The sequence below is a fragment of the Watersipora subatra genome, chromosome 4, assembly GCF_963576615.1.
Source record: "Watersipora subatra chromosome 4, tzWatSuba1.1, whole genome shotgun sequence".
NCBI classification, from domain to species: domain Eukaryota; kingdom Metazoa; phylum Bryozoa; class Gymnolaemata; order Cheilostomatida; family Watersiporidae; genus Watersipora; species Watersipora subatra.
Genome location: NC_088711.1, coordinates 15,491,820 through 15,503,790, shown reverse-complemented (window position 1 = coordinate 15,503,790; position 11,971 = coordinate 15,491,820). Strand labels below are relative to the sequence as shown.

The 11,971-nt window shown below is 34.4% G+C and overlaps 1 protein-coding gene across 1 annotated transcript; it reads left to right on the top strand.

Moving 5' to 3' along the window:
• The first annotated feature begins 334 nt into the window (after positions 1-334).
• LOC137393971 (zinc metalloproteinase nas-15-like) lies at positions 335-11,864 on the top strand. Its single transcript, XM_068080689.1, has 10 exons — positions 335-438; positions 640-818; positions 1,725-1,961; positions 2,321-2,458; positions 3,528-3,662; positions 4,198-4,320; positions 5,460-5,660; positions 9,791-9,907; positions 10,227-10,385; positions 11,629-11,864. The coding sequence occupies exons 1-10, from the start codon at positions 335-337 to the stop codon at positions 11,739-11,741; spliced, it is 1,506 nt and encodes a 501-aa protein (XP_067936790.1). The 3' UTR covers positions 11,742-11,864.
• The last annotated feature ends 107 nt before the right edge of the window (positions 11,865-11,971 follow it).

The window sequence follows — 11,971 nt, the reverse complement described above, 5'->3', positions numbered from 1 at the left end:
ATGGTGTTTGGAAATTGAGATGTTTTGAGATCAACTCTGCCATGATACAGATTTTTCATTCCAAGTTTTTAATAGCTATAACTGGACAAAGCGAAGTACACTCTTTGAGATTTATATAGATATGTATATAAATATGGAAGTTGGATATAACACACATGTAAATATTAAATAATTAAATATAACACATATACTGATATAAAAGTTATATATAACAGATATGTAGAAACAGATGTTAGATATAACACAATTTACAAGCATAGAAGTTAGGTATGCAGGTGTTGAAGTTGTTACAAATATTCTAGATAAAACATCCAAGAAGCTGTTTAAAGAATCCATGAAGATGATCGAAGACCATACAATGGTCAAGGGCAAGAAGTGCATTAAGTTTATTCCTCGGACTGACGAGGACAACTACATCAACTTGGAGATGCTCAGAAAGTAAGTTGAAAACCGTCTGCTCAGCTATCAATCTCTAGGAGATATCAGCTATTGCTGCCAGTTGATAGTTTTATTGAAGATTTTTTTATTGATGCCGACCTAATGATTATTGGTTAAATAATCGATAGTTATTCATTTTCTATGAGAGAGATTATTTGCATGGTTGGGCTTATTGATAATACTATCTGTTGCCATACACAGCTGTTGGTCAGAGCTGGGGAGATTGGGCATTGGCAGACAGAATGTCTCGTTAGGTAGACAGTGTTTCAGTCATGGAACAGTCATGCATGAGCTTATTCACGCCCTCGGCTTTTACCATGAACAAAGTCGAGCTGACAGAGACTATTACATCGACGTGCTCTGGGACAACGTCAAAAAAGGTTAGGAGTTTGTATTTTTGTCTAATGTCTCTAAAGGGTCACTCACATCAAATTATAAGATTTTACCAGAAAGTATAGACATTTTTCTAGCATTTGACATTTTGTTTGGGGTTTTATGTGATGTGACTGCCAATATGTTTCATGATTAAAATTGTTTAAACTTGATCACGGTTAAAACGCTCAAAAAAAAAAAGTTTCCTAGATTTCTCTAAAGATGATACCAGTAATTGTGCATATTGTTAATAAGTGCTAAATATCTGGTCTCATCGGCATTGGGTTCTTATATGTTTACGGAGCAGTTAAAGAAAAAGATGGCACAGTTTCTAACTAATTTAAATTATTTGAACGATCTATAGAAATGTTAAAAGCTTTATTTGAAGTTTTCTACTAACAATAATGAGCAAATGCAAAATAAAATAATTTTAAGTCAACAAAGAGGCGTAACACTGCAACCTGAGGGCAATAGCTGATGTCATATCGAGAGGGACAAACCGAAACCACAACTAATGGCAACATTTTTGGAGACAACTTTCTTCTGAGTGTTTTAACCGTGATCAAGTTTGATTGATTTTAATCTTGAAACACCCTGGCAGTCATATATCGGGACAAACAACAATAAAAATACACTAAAACAACAAACAAAATCTCAAATGATAAAAAGGTATCAAAGATTTTTGATAAAATATTTTAGAATTTGATTTAAGTAGCCCTTTAATTGGTCAGATTGAGAGAAGAAATATTGATATGGCATCTTGTCATTGTAGTCAAACATACATTGCATTTTTCCGTAGAATCTTTCAAACATTCAAAAGTTATTTATGTTGCTAAAAGTATATTCCAAAAACTTGGTTGGTTTAAAATCAGCTGATAATCATATCTGTACAAATAACCTTATTTATCTTGCAGGGGCGGAAAACAACTTTAAAAAATTTGCTCTGGGGACCTCTATTGACCATCTCGATCAGCCATACGACTACGACAGCGTCATGCACTATGGAACTGATAGTTTTGCCCAAGATCCATCCAAGCCGACAATCACAACAAAAATCAAGCTAACCAATGGAGTGCATATCGGCCAAAGAGACCACCTCAGCGTTATTGATATCAAAATGATTCAAAAACTCTACAGCTGCGATAAAGATGGTTTGTTTCCCCTTTGCACTTCTTATCGTTCTTCAAATGTCTGTTTGTCCAAGTGCCTACTCTTCAAAACTTTATTCGTCTGCTCACTAAAACCATCGTACACAACCTTGAGTGTCTCATGTTAGCCTTATATCTACATTCATCAACTCAATGACCTCTCCTACTCACAATGTTCTCTCCAAAACGCATGATCTGTCCTATCCACAATTATCTCTCCGAGCCACAATGTTCCGTTCTACCAAAAATGATTTCTCCTAGCCACAATGAGCTATCTTATTTACAATGAGTTGTCCTACCCACAACAATCTCTTAAACCAATAATACTAGCTGTAACAATAATATATATATATATATTTTAGCATTCACTGGTAGAGATCCATATGGTCCGTGCTTCGACAAGCTAGAAAATTGTAACCTTTATGGTCAGCATGCGTGTAACCAGTTACCAAAGTGGGCTGAAGAGAACTGCGCTGCCACGTGTGGTATCTGCACCCCAGGTAAATAGTCAACTTACTGTTCTCTATATGTCTATTGGAGGCTGACAGTTTTTATCTAATTACAGGCTACACTGTGTATTTATAGTCCTTTGGTCATATAGTTTAACAATCATACCTAAAAATTAATTTCATCGGTTATTATATTAAGTATATTAATTATTGAAAGATTTTAAAGTTAGCTATGAAAAACTTTTTGATAAAAGCCTACCAAGTTTTGCTGAGTAATACAAAAGTGGACATTTAATTATGCACATTTTACTTTTAGGCAAATATTAAATTACAAAAATAATAATATACTTTATGCTATACTTATGTTTTATTGAATAATAATTTGATGTTTTGTTCAAGTTTTAAAAATTTCCATCAACAAAAATGTCCTCCCATAGGAGTTAATCTCTAGAGCTTGCTGATAACTTTACACTAACTCTTCTATATACATATATTGGCTGCTACATTTCACTACAGAAAAGGATAGTCAAATAAATACCTTTTAGAAAGCACCAAATGTATGACGTTGTTCAGTTGATGACCTCACAAGAAAATGTGTTGATATGCAGCCAAGCTAGAATAATCTAAAACAGAAGTTGACAAAATGTAAATCTTGATTCAATTCTGATTTTTATCTAAAATTTGGTTGGCTTTCTACTTCTTAATATTTATTTTCTTATTGTGTTTGAATTATTTTTAAAACTTTCTTAGGAAGATAATTTAATATGCAAAACTAATAAACTTAATGAAACGCGGAGTAAAAGGTCTAACATAACGTTCAATTACTGTGACAGTTTCTTGAGCAAATATAAAGATGCTAATCAAAACCAACTTGTAAAAAGGCCACCATAATATAGAGGAGATAAAAACTCAACACATCGAAAATGGTGTGAAATCTTTAAAATCAAAACACCCTCCGACATTTTGTTTGCAAAATTGTTGACATTTTGATAGACTTTTAATGCTTGAGAATTTCCCTGGTCTAGAAAGTTTGCACTTTTTTCCATGATTTGTTTCAAGCTCCTTATTTAGTCGACACGTTTTGTAGCCTGTGCACCTCAGCAAATGTATCTTGTTACAGACTGTTCAGATAAAAGAACTGATTGTAAAGACTACAACAAAGATCAGATCTGCTTTGGGGACTGGAAAGACTGGGGAGAGGAAAATTGCGCAAAGTTTTGCGGCTTAGGCGACTGCCAGTATATCACGTCTCCTAGTATGTTGCACAATCTTATTCTAGTGTGCCTCATATTCTTAGTCTAGAGTTTAAATTTTAATTTAATTTTAAATTGCAGACTGTTAAATATATTTTTAATGTAATGACAGTAAAATGGTACAAATACTAATTCAAATGTTCCTACCTAGACATGCCGCTATCCTCCACATCACGAGAAAATTCTTAAACATCATCTACTCCTTGTTTAGGCATCATCAAATCTAACTGCTGCTAGTGTCTTGGTGGTTAAAAAAACATAATTCGTGATTACTGGGAAAAATAACAGACTTGATTAGACAGAAGCTTAGCTACTTGTAAATATCAGTGAAAGGTTCGATGTTATTCAAAGTTGTCTTCTCCTTTTCTCTACATTTTACAAGGAAGACAAAAACAAAAATGTCGCAGATTTTTAAAACAAATTGATTAACTCATTACTTTGTAAGACAGTTTTGAAAAATGAGTTATATAAATGAAAATTTTAATTATCATTTAACAAATACATATAAATGAAACATTGTTTTTTTCATACACCTAGAGCCGGCAGCGAGTTGTGTGGACAAGATAGACGACTGCGCTGACTATCAAGGAGACTTCTGTAACGAGTACCCAACTTGGTCTGCCGAGAAGTGCCCTCGCTACTGCAACCTTTGTCCTGCGGGTATGTGTAGCCCTCCCATAGTTACCAATGGTACTGAGGCACTCATTCTATGACACTTTGTTCTAGCTTGTCTCCCTAACTTTTTAGTCATACAAATACGTTGTATATCGTGTATTCTCACACAAATACATATCAAAATACAAACTCAAATCACTAGTGCTTTTTATTGCTAAAACTAAATTAAAATTTCTACCCTTTCATTTTAATTTTTAATATAAATGTTACAATTACAAACTAAAAAAGGCTGCGAATGAAAATGACTGCGACTGAATTCCCTCCCTATATTACCATCATCTCTTCAGGCAAGTGCAAACCAACTATTTGACAGACTTTAAAGAAATAGTAATCCATATCTCTATTAATAAATTTTATTTTCTTATGGTATTTGTACGTGCAAATGTCTGTCTTTTAGTCAGCATAAACGCTGTGTTTCCACATTTTGTGACCAATTTTGTCCAAACTTCACATGCATATACTTCATGCTTTTTGCCAGGTTTTCAAAATAATTTGGCTTCAAACTCTGTCTGGTTTGTAAAAACCAGCCTCTCAAACAAGCGTCTGCTGGCTATCTGAATTAATATATAGGAAATCCCGGGCATTACCAGGCTTACCGCTAAACGTCGGTAAATGTGGATGAGAGTAATTCAGCTAAAAGATACTTATGTTTGCCGATAGAGTCCAATGAATCACACAAACGACTATAATTTTTGCAGAGGTTCCTACTACACCAACTGTACCTCCTTGCCAAGACCAGATGGATTGCTCACACTTCCCTATCTCTATCTGCAAAATTTCATCAATGAAGACAAACTGTGCCAGACACTGTAACATGTGCCCAGGTAAGCTGCCTTACAGATAGCATGCTGACCAACCTCAATGCCTACCTTCTGACCTTCCTGTACAGAGATAGCGTAGTAGAACAAATAAAGGTCAAATATGAATTCAATTTATATCGTTTATCACCTGAATTTTCTCCAAGTGCGCTAAGTCAAATAAATAATAAAATAGTAATATATTATCATACAGAAAACCTAATAGCAAAATAACTGCGGTTAACAACAGTTTGTGTAGCATGCATACGTTTTGTCAATATAACAATAATCATTTACAGATATTTGTATGTAAACTAACTTATTCAGATCAGAATCTAGCAGCAAGGACAACCAAAGCTCTGCCAACGACCACAAAACCGCCACCAACAACAACTCCCACACCAACTACAACAGATCCTGACTGCTTCGATGCTGATAGTGATTGTGTAGATTACTCTAAGTCCGTCTGCAAAAACTACTACGACTGGGCTAAAGCTCACTGCAAGAAGTATTGCGGTCTCTGCGGAGGTTTGTGATTTGATATAAATCTAGTAAACAGGGCATATCAACTTGTGAAACGCTCTTAATTCCTGTCTGAAAGCGTTTGCAGGTTTTTACATTCTACAACAAGGCACTTACAGTAACATTGTTTTATATTTCTCCTTGTCTATAAAAAAGCAAAATTTAAAGTTATTTAATGAATCTGTCTTGATATGTCACTTTAGAGTCCTAATCTTTTGTTTGAAGATGTTCGCCCACCACCCACTACAAGACAAACCACACGCAAGACTACAACCAAACGTACAACCACACCTGCCACCACAACCCCTTTTCAGCCAACTTCTGAAGGTTATTATCTTTTACCCCACTAAATTATGGCTCATTCAAAGCTCTCTGTGTGTGCATGTCTAGACGTGTGCTAGTACGCTTGTGTCCTTTTAAACTATACTTTCGCATGTTCATCTCAACTCCTGGTTTCACTAAAAACCATAACATGAATCCTTGCAATATCCTGTGACCATGCTTGAGTCTTATCATACATGTCGGAGCATATAATGAACTAGTAACTAAAGCTCAAAATTATTACCCATTTAACTCCGCAAAAACACATAGCGGTTTAATTCAAGTAAGTTAATGAAAAGATCACATGAGCCCTCCCTAACTAGTACCATTTTTGGAACTAAGACTAATTTATAAGCCAAGCAGCTTGGCTATCAAATTCTCTGACTCTTTTTAATGATAGCAAATAATTGTAATTTTATTGGCCTTTATTGTGTGAGGATCTATAGTGTAGATTGATAAATCGATCTATCAATTGATTGATATATTAAACTGATAGTATAAATTATTTTTATAGTTTTTATATAATCAACTTTTAAAGTGATTAATAAAAAGGGTGATTACAGCGGCTGGCCTTGCTCTACTACACTGTAGTTTCATGTCAGTGGCAACGGAATTGCGTGATTTTTGTTGCGTGAGAGGCAGAACTAAAAGTTGTTTTTATTAGACTATTTTTGCTTAAAAAAACAAATATCTCATCTCATTCAGCTGTTTCTATAAATAGAAAGATGTGTTAACAGTCTCTGTCGCTTCGGTGGAGAAATTTCTGAACCCGACAAACACTAACATAAGACACTGAACTGAAGTTATGACAGCCATTAAGCTTGAACTAAAAACATGATGAAAGCGCAACTAACAAAACAAACCAATCAGGTTTCACTTTAAAGCAAGGCATGACACAGCGTTGTGGTCAATATCTAGGACAAACAACCTAGGTAGCTCAAACCATGTACAGTAGAGTAGGCCTACAAGCCAATAATCTGTTCCTGGAGCTTTTACATTATAGGAAATTTAGGTTATATGAACAGTAAAATACATGTAAATTGCCTAATCCATTCCTAGATCTTTCCAGATCTTACCATTGGGTATACAAGAAGGAAAAACCACACTTTACTTTTAAATTTGTGAGCTGTTCCGTAACTGCAGTGATATTGGTTTGCATCGACATCTTTTTCTTTTTCTGATCAAGTTTGCTGGTTTTATAGACCATGATTGGAGTAACTTTACAATAAGTTGGAGAGCAGACATTTTTGACATTCATTTACAATGATATGCTAATTTTTACTAAGCTGCAGTTTATTCTGCAAAGTAAAACTAATTTGAAATATCTTATACGTTTAAAATAAAGAAAAACATAAGGTTTTACTATAAAAAGAGCGGCACTTACCTTTTCGTCGTGTATCTGCTGCTAGGAGAGTCAAGATTAAGATAAAGATAAATTTCTATGATAATCCAACTCGTGACATGCAGATTGGTAGGCGACGCTATAACACCTACCCTATTCTCTGTCTTGTCGACACATCTGACGAACTATCACAACAAACTAGAATGCCGCGAAAGTTTTATATATATAATTGATATAACGCTATACGCACGCCGTTTTTTCTCTCACAAGTGTGGCGAGGTAGGTTACTATTCACATCGAATTTGAGAGCTCGCCTGAGTTGACACTTTACGTTATATAGAACTTTCTACGTAGTATGAAGGAAGAACTTTACATAATTTCTTTATGTTACCTGGAATTTACGTTATAGGAGGTATACGTTAAATTAGCGTCTGCTGTACATTATATTAAAATGTAGATCACTCAGATAACAATATGTACAGACGCATGATACTTACTTGAAGTTAGTTTGTTATTAGTGTCAAAACATACACATCACAAAATTTCAATTCAAGCACATAATCAATATAGGTATCAATATAATCAATATAGGTATATCAACAGACTATATTGAAGTTCTTGCAACAATTTAAATTTTTTCCTCAATAGCAAACTAAAAATAAAATTGTGACACAATATTATGCTTGAAGTAAGTTTTCTTCTCGCAAACTGGAATTTTTTCTAGCGGCTATTAAAAACTGTTTCTGTGTGTATATATTTGGTGGGGAGCATAAATATAAGATATAAACTAAACCTTTTTGCATTTCGTATGAGTCTAGTCAAATTTGGATCATATCATTTGGTTTACACATTGCCACTATGAACAATTAATTTAAAATGAATTTAAACTAATTTAAAGTTAATTCCAATTATTTTAAAGGAGAGTGTAAAGACCAGCTGAGCGACTGTGATGATTATGATAGCAATGTTTGCACCGAATATCTTGATTGGTCAAGAACAAATTGTCGAAAGTTCTGCGGGTTCTGTAAAGGAGAGAGTAAGTCCAGTACTGCTGTCCTACATTATAAAATACATCATCACTACAATGACCTATTGACCTATTGACAATAACCTATCGATTGACCTGTGTTGTTGCGTAGTTACTTGTACTGTAGGCAATTTGTTTTTTATCACAAAAGGTGCTTAAAATAGCTTCAACTCTTGCTACTACTCTGCTAAACTTTGTTACAATATTAGTTATTTTAGTTTATTGTTGTAGTGCTTTATTTTGTTAGCAAATATACAGACAGATAAAAACAGATAATCATGGTTCACTTATCAAAGTTTGATACTAGTTCTTGTCATACAATTTCTCTGCGCAGCTGCATGTTTTGGTTCTTTACCTAAACTTTCCGGTCATTACTTACAATTTCTTTTAATGTTTTTTATCTTTTAATAATGATATACAGCCCCCCAATGGGGCAGCCCCATGGAACTATGGGGGAGGGGGGAGGGGGAGGGGCTGTATATCATTGCTTTTACCTATGTTTTTTTTTCAATTTGAACACTAGGTTTGCTTCAGATGAGGCTGTGTTACATTTTTTTGGTAAAAACCTATAAATAGAATGATTAAATCAGTAGAGCAGTATAAATTACTAAATCAGCCGCAGCAATTTTATTTATTATTATGTGCATTCTACAAGCATTATATTTTATTTTATTTATTTATCTTATTTATATTATGGTTTTTATGCATTTTTAGCCACAACCACAACTACGACTACCACAACTCATAGCTCAAATTGTTACAATAAGTTAAGCGACTGTGCCGAGTATTCGTCTGACGTTTGTGAGAACTATCCTGATTGGTCGAGAACTAATTGTGAGAGCTTCTGTGGCCTCTGCGGAAAACCAAGAGGTAATTAATCACTAGACAATCTAAAGAAATAAAACCTGAAGCACAAAAAATCATTGCCGCCTGGATATAGATAATTACGAATTATATTCCAATGTTCCTGGTAATATGTCGGAGTCATCTTTTCTTGCAGTCACAACAATGCGCACAACAGAAGCCACCACTACAAAGCCTACTACACTGCCTACTACAACTACAACTACACCTAAACCTGAGACAACTACCGAAGGTAATGAAACGATTAAGAGTTGTGTTTTCTTAGCGAGAACATAACTCTTTCCATGCTAGTTTTGACGCCAAGCCAGCATCGAGTTATTTTACAAATGTTAAATAAGAAGCATTGCTTTAAACAAGCTACAAATTTAGGTACATGTAGATCACAAAATTAGGCAACAAATTAAGCCTATGACCTACCTGGCACCTGAAACCAGCTTCTTGCTCGTATTCTAATGATCTCCTAAACCTTGTTTGGATCTTATGCTTTTTCAAAGTCAGTTTAAACCATGCAACCAAATACTGAAGCGTGACTAGGCCTTACATTTTCACAACATTTGTAAAATTATGCTGATATGTTGATAGGCGAATGCAATGACGACTTGAGCGACTGTGATGCCTACGGGGACGACGTGTGCACCAACTATCCTGACTGGGCCAAGATTAACTGCAGAATGTTCTGCAAATTTTGTAAACCGAAATGTAAGTATTTTTCTTCAATATTAGTCATTGTGTGTGTCTGTTAGGCTATTTGTTTGCACATTTTTGGTCCAATTTCATCCAAACTTCACACCTAAATGCTCCATGCTCTGTGCGCTAAAGTTATTATTTGCTATTATTCCTACTTATTATTACTTATTATTTATACATTATTTAAAAATTATTTGCTTTCAAACTCTATCTGGTTCTTGAGAACCAGCCCTGACCCAGGCTAACTGCTAGTTGTTATTATCTAGCCTGTGTTTAGTTGATACGTTACTTGTTGCGGCCAAATTTCAATGTTACTGCCATTTGTTTTCAGCCGCTCCCACTACTACAACGACCACAACAACCCAGAGTTCAATTTGTCAAGATGCTCTAAGCGATTGCCCTGACTACACCCGCAGCATGTGCAGCACTAACCCTGACTGGGCAAAATTAAACTGTGCTAACTTTTGTGGTTTCTGTGGGACGCAAAGAGGTACTGTGTATATTGAATCGTTCAATTCACTGATAATAATAAAACAGTTCACTTTTTTTTAAAAAGGTGTGACTGTCCCACACTAATGCATTTGCAACAACATAAAAATGGACAACTTCCATTTTTATCAAAAAATTCTTTCCTATAGAATAACCATTCTATTTAGCGCTGCACGATATTTTGCATGTACATTCGATTATTTGGTCTCAAAATACATTGAATATCGAAAAATATTGAACATTGGAGTTGTCTTCTTTCGATATATAGTGTTAGACTTCAACGTGAACGATATGAGAAGATATTGGTTAATATTGGCTGAAAAACAGGAGTTGTCACCTCGTTACAATAAAGATAATAGACAACTCCATTTGTGCAAAATAAAATCTGCCGATATTTCGATAAAATATCGGCTTCGATATTTATATCGACTTGAAAACTGACCAAATAAAAAATCGTCCACTGAAATATATCGTCATATCGAATTATATTGTGTTATCGTGCAGCACTAATTCTATTACTCTCTTGTACATAAATTCAATTACTTTAAGGTTTTTATAGAATATTTTCTGTATGAAATGCCACTGACTGGAATACAAATGAACAGGAGGGGCTCCATTAAACCTGTTTATCCCCAGTTACTTCATGTATCACACCACCATAAACTACGCTATTTGGCAATTGCAACATTCTAAAACGCTAAAAATATACAGCAGACCAGTTTCATATTATTTTGTACATTTAGTAAAAGAAATAACATTTCATAATTAAATTTATGTGAAAGTTTGAAAACAGTTGAAGATTTTATAGATTTACATGTATTTAACTTTTGACGTATTCAGCTGTAAAACTAGACTGAAAGCAGACCGAGGAAGGCAAATTTAGCTTTAGCATAATCTCAAAACAAAATACAATGCTTCCTAAAAATTTGCAAACATGCGGTAATATCTTTAAAAGCTTTTTGTCTGACACGGTCACGATCAAATTGTTTTAATAGTATCATACTTGCAAAGATTTCTCTTTCTGCAATTTATTTGCTCTTACTCTGGTGAATAATTGAACTAGAGGAAATTCTGACAAATGCAAATCAACTCTCTATTCAAACATTTTAATCCAATTTCCCCACAATTGTTAGTGTTAAAATCTATAGACTCGTATTACTACGCATTTGAAAGGAAAATTAGAATAATTTGAGAGTTTATCAATAGCAGATGAGAATGTCTCAAGCTGATTCTATGATTTCCAGATCAATGCGTTGACAAGAGAGATGATTGCTATGATTTTGGAGAGGATCAGTGCGGAGGCATCTATTCCACCTACATGAAGGAGCAGTGTGCTAATTTCTGTGGATATTGTTAAACTGGTATCGCACACAGCCCAAATATATTCAATCTCTAAATAGTTGCAATGTTTACCTAAAGCAGATATATATGTTTATCATATTTTACTCAACTGGTTTTTTACAGACTCCTATCTGATTTTGGCGCATTTTAGCATTGACAATGTATGGTTGAAATTGTAATTTTTAGTCAGTATACTTTACAAAGATAAATATACAGCCTTTTGCTATTGCTGATACGCATGTGATT

Coding starts and splice junctions, on each gene's coding strand:
- LOC137393971 (XM_068080689.1), top strand. CDS start 335: ATGAAGATGATCGAAGACCATACAATGGTCAAGGGCAAGAAGTGCATT. Junction 1,962..2,320: donor CTACAGCTGCGATAAAGATG/GTTTGTTTCCCC, acceptor TATATATTTTAG/CATTCACTGGTAGAGATCCA. Junction 9,908..10,226: donor CAAATTTTGTAAACCGAAAT/GTAAGTATTTTT, acceptor ATTTGTTTTCAG/CCGCTCCCACTACTACAACG.